This window comes from Lissotriton vulgaris, chromosome 1_1 (genome assembly GCF_964263255.1).
Source record: "Lissotriton vulgaris chromosome 1_1, aLisVul1.2, whole genome shotgun sequence".
In the NCBI taxonomy this organism is placed as follows: domain Eukaryota; kingdom Metazoa; phylum Chordata; class Amphibia; order Caudata; family Salamandridae; genus Lissotriton; species Lissotriton vulgaris.
In genome coordinates this window covers 1,072,388,745-1,072,398,666 of record NC_141685.1, presented here as the reverse complement: position 1 = coordinate 1,072,398,666, position 9,922 = coordinate 1,072,388,745, and the positions used below count along the sequence as shown (strand labels likewise).

General features: G+C 43.0%; 1 protein-coding gene across 1 annotated transcript in view; it reads right to left on the bottom strand.

Moving 5' to 3' along the window:
- Nucleotides 1–830: 830 nt before the first annotated feature.
- Nucleotides 831–9,922, bottom strand: part of CACNG2 (calcium voltage-gated channel auxiliary subunit gamma 2) — a 370,168-nt gene continuing 361,076 nt past the window's right edge. Inside the window, exon 4 of the mRNA XM_086963226.1 lies at nt 831–1,628. Coding sequence (XP_086819352.1) covers nt 1,093–1,628 — 536 coding nt within the window. The 3' untranslated portion in view covers nt 831–1,092. The remainder of the gene's footprint in view (nt 1,629–9,922) is intronic.

Sequence of the window (9,922 nt, the reverse complement as noted above, 5' to 3'; positions counted from 1 at the left end):
CAAGCCACTGTTACATTCTTTGCAACTCGCAATTAAAAGACTTGGAATAGGTCACAAAATGAGTTAAGTAAACAGGAAAATGCCGTTTTATGGTCACAAACCATTACATTTTGCAAAATACTGGACTTGAAATGGCAGAATAGCTTTGTGTTTCGGCCAAAGTTCAAATTATTGCAGTAATGCAATTACTTTCTACTAAAAAAAATTACTGAAAAGTAAAAGTCCTGTTCATTTTCTTTTTTTACTCCCATTTTTCCATCATTACATTTCCTTTTCAGAAAAGACACGTTTCTTCTGAAGCAAAAAAAAAAAAAGATCTGCCATCCTGTCTGGTTTACGTTTTGGCCCTCCTTTCTGATTTGTTAGAGGGCTAAAACAGTTTTTTATTTTGTTATTTTTACACTAAAATGTTCACAGTTTGAAGTATCTGAAAACAAAATAAAAATAAGGAAGAAAGGCATCTGCATGTTTTTCCAAGTGTTCCTTCTAGATATTTACATTTTATTTATATCTCTGTTTTAAAAAAAAGTAAATAAATAAATCAAACAATTTTTTTTCACAAAGACCAGAACAATCTTTTTCCCCATGTAATCTTTCTGACCATTAACCCTTATTTTTTATTTTGTTGACTTGATCGTCAGCTAATTCCAGGTTAAAAAAGCAACAAAAAAAAAAAAACCCTCCCAAAGCTCCCCAACCCCTCAATATTATGCTCCCCTTTACATTTGGTTCCCTTTTGGCATTTTTTATTTAAATGATTTCTTTAAAATGGTACATGGCGTTTCATGCATTTTCTTTTCGTTTTGTTTTTATTTTTTTGAATTTTTTTTAAAACATTCGTTTTTTCCCATTCTTTTTCTTTTTTTTAATACTTTTTCCTCCTGGTAATTTTTATTACTCTTTCATTTTATTTTATTTTTTTAATTAAATGTTCATTTTTTGCGTTTTGGACAGTCCCCACTTTCTTCCACCCCAACCCTCATTTTTTCCTCCCCTCACCCTTCACCCACCCATGGGCCCCAACCCTTGCCCTTTTCCCCACACCACTGCCACTTCTTCCTCCAACGGCGGTCCGCACCGAGCTCCACAGACTCATACTGGGGTCGTTCGCCGGTTGGCTGTATTGGTATGAACTGAGTCCTTACTGTCCTTCTGTATACAGTTGTGAACCTGAAGGAAACTGTTATCTCTGTCGGAGTTGTAGGTGGCTGTGGGTGTGGTGGCTGCCTTAAGGGGGTCCCTGCTCAATGTGTACATTGATATCTCTGTTGAAGGCAGGGTGTTGAAGCCCTTCATTCCGACGGGCGAGGCATCTCTGGAATGCGAGGGCTCGGTGGAACGGGAGCTGGAGCGGCTGCGCCTCTGGTAGCGATAGCGATAGCTTGGGATGCGGGTAATGGCAGAGGACTGAAGGTAGTCCGTAGCACGGGCTGTGGCCCGTAGCTGTTTGTGTCGGTCGATGAACATGTGCACGGCCAGTACACCCACCATCTCAGCGATGATGAAGGAGAGGGCTCCAAAGTAGAAGGACCAGCCATATGAGTAGCTATTCTTCTTGGAGTCACTCTTGGATGGATCTCCCGCATTGGCCGAGATATAGACGATGATCCCGATGATGTTGCTCAGACCTGGAGAGGGAGGACGTGTGGGCAATGTGGAGGACAGGTTGATGAATGTATGATGTAAATGATGGAAAAGGGATTTAAGGGTTAAGGAAATGAGTTAGTGTATGATTTTAGGACACGAGGTGTGAATGTTAAGAGCAAAAATTGGTTTTGGACAAAATATTGGATGAGATGTATGATTTGGGGGTATGGATTTATGTTTAGCCAATGGAAAAATATAACAGATGGGATGATGTTTAACATTTGGGAATCAAAAGAATAAGAATGAAGATGAAAGAAGGGTTCACAGTAGGAACATGAAAGGCAGGGATTGTGGATAGTGAAAGACAGAGAAAGGAAACAGAAGAAACAAAGAAGCCATGAGTAACACAGATCTGTCCAGTAATAAACACTATCAATGTTCACTGCAGGGAAATAATCCAAGACACAAACAACTGTAAACAAAGTCCATCCAATCTTATCAAAAACTGACTTGTGATTCAAAGGCTGATTCCTGATATCACGTGATGAATCCTGATACACATAACATGAATGATGATACCTCATTTCCAATTCAGATACCATAAGCTGAATTCTGATAGCATATCTGGAATTCTTCACTCTATAACATGAATTCTTATACCATATCCTAAATTCCAATACCCTATCATGAATCCAAAATCCCATATCATAAATCCTGATCCATTCTCATGAATTCTGATCAGATATTGTGAACTTTGATACCAAATTGTTAATCATATTACCATCTCCTCTTGATACAAAATATTGAACCTTGAGGATATATCACAAATTGTGATATCACATTTCAAATCCGAATCCCATAAAATTGATTCTGACCCCATACATTAATCATGCTACCATTAACATGCATCACATGACTAATACCTCATACGATGACACCACCAAATTAATCCAGGCACCCATAACATGACTTCTGTTACCATTTCTTGAACCAAATGTCCATTTCATGAATCCTGAATTCATAACATGAATTATGATACCATCTCATGAATCTTGTCCCCTGTAATGTACATTCTGATCCTGCTTAGAGCCATATTATTAATCTGGATACCGTACAATCAGGTCCACTGGAATTAAGTGATTCTGCAGCAACAGCATTTACCAGATAATAAAGCATTCATTGAACTAGCCACATGATCTAGCATAGCAAAATTTAGAGATTAAAAAAAAATTGTTTCCATGTCGTAAGGCGCTACTGTACATAACAGAAATGCTACACCTGCTGTCACACTGTGGCAGATCTTCACAAATTGTAACTGCCCACCTTTCAATTGCCTAGTTTCTCTGAATTAACTTGTGTTAAAATTAGAAACAAACAAAATACTCATCACATGGTACGTACAACATTATGCTGCATAATCTGCTTTTTTTCTTGCAGCATAATTTGATCTGCTCTACCATATAAATTAGTCCTCCGCTGCTGCATAATTTTAGTGGCCCTACAAATTATGAACCATTAAACCGACACCATGATTTGTGACACCACATCGCAAATTTGGATGTCCATATCGTGAATCCTAATACTAGAGCATAACTTCTGGTACTGCCTTATGAATTCTGATACCATCTCATGAATCCTGATACCATATCATGAACCCTGATACCGTCTTATGAATCCTGATACCATCTCCTGAATCCTGACACCATCTCATGAATCCTGATACCTATTTCATGAACTTGGCTGCCCGCAATATAAATCCTGACACACAGCATGAACCATGATACCATAACATGAACCTCAATATCAGAAAATTAATATTGAACCATAGCTTGGATCCTAATACCCTTAATGCCTTCTCAATGATCCTGGTGCCCTCAACATGAACCCACACAAACACCATGAGCACTTTCTCCCATAACATGAATTCTGTTAGCATATCATGAATCCTCAATTCCATTACATGCATCCTGACACTTATCGATACCATATCATAAATCCTTACACCTGTAAAATGACCACAATATAAATCCCAATACCATTTTATGAATCCATATAACATGAATTCCACTGCAATAACATGACTCCTGATACTATTTCACAAATCCTGAACCCATAACATGAATCGTGATAGAAAAAGGATTCCCGTCACCCGTAAATTCATTAAGATATGATAACATTAACTACTAACACTAAATAATGAATCGTGACACCCCTAAGATTAATTTTGGCACTCATTGGCTGTGCCCTGACAGAATACTACTCTCATCTTAACCAACAGGAAGCCAGCCCTGCATACTGAACCTTAACTTATATTTACAAACTGTATAACATGGGGCCTCGTCCTAAATGTTTGTTGGGTTTGGAACATTGAGATAAATGTAACTGCAGTATAAAATGTGGGCAACATTAGAGCAAAAAGAAAAATTAGCAAAAACACAATCATAAAAAAATCTGCAAAATATAGAAGTAGTCAGGAGAAAACAAGAACATATGCTGAAAGTAGCAAACAGACCTAACTAATGGCAAACAGAACAAGCATTGTCAAAGCCACTAGATCTTATGCGTGTGACCCATTTGCTTTGCCAAAGGCTAAAGTAAAAAAAAAAGCCTTTGACATGGCTGCCTGTGTCATTTTTTAGGCATGCACTCCACACAAGTGCGTACCTACAAAATGGCGCAGACTTTTTTTTAATTTTCAGTTACCTATCCAAGTTGGATCTGTAACTGAAAAGAAAATATGTAAAAACTTCTGGGTTTTTTTTTTAAGCGGGCTAGTAGAGAGCAATATAAGAGGGGAGCTCGGCAATACCAGGGAGCGTGTGGGGAAACCGGTGAAGCAAAGTAGATGGGAATGCTAAAACAACATGGAAGGGGGTACACAAATGACCGGTGGGAGTCCTGGAAGGAACACAAAAACAGCAGGAGGGAAGACAGGTTACAAAAGCAGCACAGGGGTTGGAGAAAGCAACACGGAGGGTGCGGCTGGGGGAAAGCAGTGGAGAGAAGCAGATATAGATGAGTGCAAGCAGGAGGAGGGCGACGAGAAGCAGTTAGACAATAGAGACCAACACGGAGTACAGGGGAAAAGATGTACACGAGGGAGATGGTTAGAAAACACACACTCAAATGTGGTGCTTCACACAAAAGAAAATAGTGGTGCTTATAAAGCAAGCAGCGGTAGTAGCAATGCTAGCCAATCAAAGAGATTGCAAAGGGGCAATGCTCCGCGGGGGGCAAACACAAGATTGACAAGCTGGGACATGAATAAGAAGCAGGCAAATGAGAGTGACAGGAAACCCAACCAATAGCAAGCAATGGGATGGCTCTTTGCCCCTCTGTGTTCTTGGTAAGTCACACTATGTAAGCCTAGCAACAGACAGCACATGCACTGTCTAGTAGTCTTGGCCTCAAAGCCAGTGGAATAGCTGAGTGTTCGGCCGGGTGCAAATAGAAAAAAGATTAGGGGTACTACATTTTGTCAAAGGAAGGAATGTCCAACAAAGAAGATTGGCGAACGGAGAGAGCTCGGGTCTTTCATGCTGGAGCCTGTCGATCCCCGGCCTCTCTAAAGATTGCTGCAAGTTACACCTACACCCTCTAAATTGTAAATCTTACTGTTCTAATAGGTTCAGCCTCTTGTGGTAAGTCCCTTAAACGTCATGCCACCCAAGATAAATCAGGAACAAGCTTCCAACAGAAACCAGTACTGGTAAAAGAGAATGAGAATGATCAAATATTTCCACACCCACTACCAGTCAAATAGAAACTTAAACACTGATCTTAAAGGTGCTGGGGTGAATTTAGCAAAACCTAAAGAAAAGAAAGTACTCTATAAAGAAAAATTTAAGTGAAACAAAAATGGCTTAATCTGATGAAGAAAGGGCAATTAGAAATGAAGGGATTGGGCTACTTTTGAGATGAAGCGTTCAGGTGAAGTGCAGAATTCACCGTAAATCTCACTACATGGACAGTAGATATAACTGTTGGAGATACGAAAAGAAGAAAAAGCAGATGCCCAGGAAAGGACAGAGGGTGGAGAAGAAAGAGAGGAACAAATAAAGAATGTTCATTTTGAAAGGGTTCCCCATTAAAGGGTTAGCGGGCATCTAGTCCCCGATTTCCCCCGACGTTGCCAGAGGTGTAGAATACTAGCAAAGATGACACCCCAAATTTAAGGAGTTTGTCCTCATCATATCAATATAGGGAGATACCACCAATGATCAGTAGGCACCCTAGTGGTTCTGAGTCAAAGCTAAAAATAATAAGACAAAATCACTCCACAAAGCATATGATGAAAGACCCAACTGTGTGGCCTCCATCTGAACCACTTAGGATCTACTGCAGCAAAAGACAGAGTCACATGAGTCTAGACATGGCTAGCAGTGGAAAAGATTCCAGCGTTGGCCAACAAGGGACAGGTCAATACCAGACTTTTTGGCTATCAAGATAAGGCAAATTTATGTATGATGATTCTAACTGAAACTCCTTTACATATGAAGAGGTTATCCTAAAAACCTGTCCCAGAGAAAGCCATTCTCAACCTTTCAAAAACTTCTGTTCCCAGGGAGCAGGAGACCCATAAATCAGTATTATTTAATTGTTTATTTGGAATTCTTGAACAAAGTAAATACTTATGTTGTTTTGTCTGAAGACTGATGGCAGATTAAGAGGGTTCAAGCTGTGTTTTACAACTGGAAGGCAATACAAGGGTGATGTATGTCACATAAATTCTTATACTGATATAAGAAAGCATGTGTTGACCAATTGTAGGATCTTTTTGTGCTAGATATGCGTGTTTTAAGATTCTCCCAAGTACAAAGGTTTAGTGCTGTTGCTAAATTTTGTCGGGCTCCCAAATTGTATTAAAGAAGCTCCCGAACTGGGTACCAAGGGGCGAACTTAAATGGCACAATTTCATCAGCTACAGCAGCAGTCGCAGCTTTGCAATCTGAATTAAGGGGCTCATTACGATCGCGGAAGCCCATCTGCCATGGAACCGCCACAGGCAAATGTTATAATTGCCCAGCGGAGCGGTCTGCATCTATAAAATGGTGGTGCCTAGCAGGCACCGTACGCCAAATTAGGATGCGGTGTCCAGCCAGCGTTTCCGCGGTGGTTCAACGACCGTTGAAAGGCATGCAGAGTTTGGTTTGGGGGGCCTGTTGTGGGCCCCCTTGTGTTAGGGGGAGGAGTGGGTGCACTGGGGGGTACCCATGGTACCCCTCACATTTCACTGCACCAAGTGAAAGGCACAGTGTAGTGCCTGCCACGTAGTGCAGTGAAATGCACAACATGCTCTTTTTAACGTCGTGGAATGCGGCTGTCAGCAGCCACCACTGCAATTTTAAAGGTGCGAAATATGACCGCCGTGGTGGCATACCCACCCTAATCGGGTGATGGGACCCCTGCATGCATGGCGCATGGTCCTGGTTTACACCACCATGGCAGACAAACTCAAGTCCATCCGCCCTCCTAATGAGCCCCTTAGTGTGTCAAGAAAACTAAAAGATTTACCAGAAGAAGGATCAGAGGCAGAAAAAAATCCTTAAACAAGAATTTCCAAGCTGATTAATCATATCTATGTCATGGAACACAACAGCAGCTGACCATTTGATAGGTGCAGTCGGGAAACATTACATTTACCAACTTATCAACAGTGTCACCCAAGTATGAGGAGCAACAATAACTAAAAGGGACAGATTCAAGCAAACAAGTTAATTACCTTGGGAATCCTCTTTCTGGTAGAGACTATCTAGCCGCAGATTCCTCACCTTTGAATATTCCATGGGTGTCAGAGTAGATCCAGAAACTTTTCCATAGTACCTCTGTGGGCCGGAAGGTGGTGCTATATGTCTCTGCACTGACACCATTCTGCTCTGGAAGTGAAGTGTGGGCCCTATGTAGGCAACACTCCGGCAAGCTGATGTCTGTAGCTTTCGAGACTGTCTGCGCCCCCAGACAATGGAGCCTAAAAGCAAACTGAGAGACCAGTGTGCAGATTCCTAGACTTGGGAATTTATTAAAGGCTAGAGTCCAAATACAGAAAAGGAAGGATATGTGAGAAATGTCCAGCTAGATAAAGTCTATACGAAAAAGAGTGTTATCAAAGGTAAGCAACTTGCTTTTTAATAGAGACTTCTAGACACAGATTTCTCACCTTGTGAAAAAATACCAAAGCAGTACCAGGTGGGAGCTGGGCTGAGAATGTACTGAAACCAGAAAGTCCTGCAAGATCAAGCAGGCAAAGTGCCCTTCTTGGCAGACTTGGCAGTCCAGGCAATAGTGCTTTGTGACTGTATGGAATGCTGCCCATGTAGCCGCCTAACAAGCGTCTACTTCAGTGAATCTACATGCCAAATGCAGTGATAGCAGCTTTGCTCCTGGTAGGATGAGCATGCTGTCCTTCGGTGGCTGCTTTTCAGCCAGTGTGCAGATGATTTTAATGCAGAGAAAAATCCAGCAGGCTATGGTTTGCTTTGCCTTTTTTTGCTCCAGCGAACCCTACCAAGAGTTGATCGTCCATCTGGTGGTCCTTTGCACGATTGATGTAGAAACTTAGTGCCCTTTTAGGGTCCAAGTGATGGAATCTCTCCTCCTCCTCCCTTTAGGGGTGAGGCGGAGCATAAAATGCCGGAAGGGTGATGGGTTGACCATTGTGGATGGCAACACAACTTTCGGCAGAAAGTGTGCCCTAGTTTGCACAACCAGCTTATCGGGGAATAAAGTGGTGGGAGAACAAACAGAGCCAGATGGTCACTCACACCGTGACAAGGTGCTGGCAACTAGGAACATAATTATGATGAGGAGCCTTAGGGGGCAGATGTGAAGTAGCTTGACTGGTGTACACATCAAATAAGTAAGGACGGGATTGCGGTCCCATTGGGACATCCTAAAAGTAGAAGGGGGGGACAGATGCTGCAACGCTTTCAAAAACCTCATCACAACCGGTGATTTAAACAAAGAAGGTTGATCAGCAATTGAAGGAATGCCGAAAGATAACCTTTAACTGTGCCCAAAGCAAGAATGCTCAATCGTCATGCATGAAGGTGGAGACTGTGAAGGTCAGGGTGGAGAACCTGACCCTGCTGCTACAAAAGCAGATCCTCTCGGAGGGGCAGCCTAATTGGAGAGCAGATGCTAAGACCAGCAGTTCTGGATACCACACTCTGTTCCCAGTCTGGGCCACTAGGATGACTTAGGCCAGGTCAGTGCTCATCTTCATGAGAACTCTGGGGAGGAGTGGTATCAATGGAAAGGTGTACAGGAGTCCTGAGTCCCACTCAAGGCGGAACGTGTCACAAAGTGAGAGACGCCTTGGAAACTCCAATGCCCAGAAGTGCTTGCATAGCGCATTCTAGGCAGTGGCAAACAGATTGAGCTAAGGTTCTCCCCATTTAAGAACCAGACCTTGCACCATCTCCGGGTGTAAATGCCACTCATGATCCACTAGGTGCCATCCAGCTGAGTTCCAGTGCCCTGGCATTCAATAAGCCTGCCAGGTGGTTCACCACTAGGAAGATCCTTTAGCGGGCCAACCATTTTCAGAAGTGCAAGGCCTCTTGGCACAGGGTCCATGACCCCACCCACCCTTTTTTTTTGCAGTATCATATGGCAGTGGTGTTGTCCATGTGCCCCTGTAGCAGCCTCTTCTTGATGGATGACAGGAAGGCATTCAGCGCCAAGTGGATTGCTCTCAGCTCCAAAAGGTTGATATGGAGCTGGGGCTCCGCCGGAGATCAGAGGCCTCTGGTCTCCACCTCCCCCAAGTGACCACCCCAGACCAGAAGGGATTCATTGTCACCTCTGTCAGCTCTGGGTGGGAAGGAAGGGACTACTGTCTCAATTGCAGGCCAGTGACCACTCCTGCAGACCTTCACAGTCTCCTACAAAATATGAATTTGGTCAGTGAGGCTTCCTTGACAAACGTACGTCGGAGAGGGAGTCAGATGTGACCTTGGGTCATTTAATCTGAACTCCAAAGATGACAGGAGGTTTGCTGTAGTCTGGAGGTGGTGGAAGACTGCCTTGGAAAAGCCTTCAACAGCCTCTCGTCGAGGTAGGGGAAGAGTAGCATCCATGGCCTCCAAAGGTGTGCTGCCACCACAACCATCACTATGGTGAACACCCGAGGGCCACTGGTTAGACCAAAGGGAAGTACAGCAAACTGAAAGAGCTCCTGTCCCACCACAAACACAGGTAGCGCCAACGGCCAGGCAGGACAGATATGTGGAATTAGGTGTCCTGCAGGACCAACACCACCATCCACTTTCCAGGATTGAGGGCAGACAAGACCTGAGCATGGCTGAGCATTTTGAATTTCCTCTTCTGGAGGAAG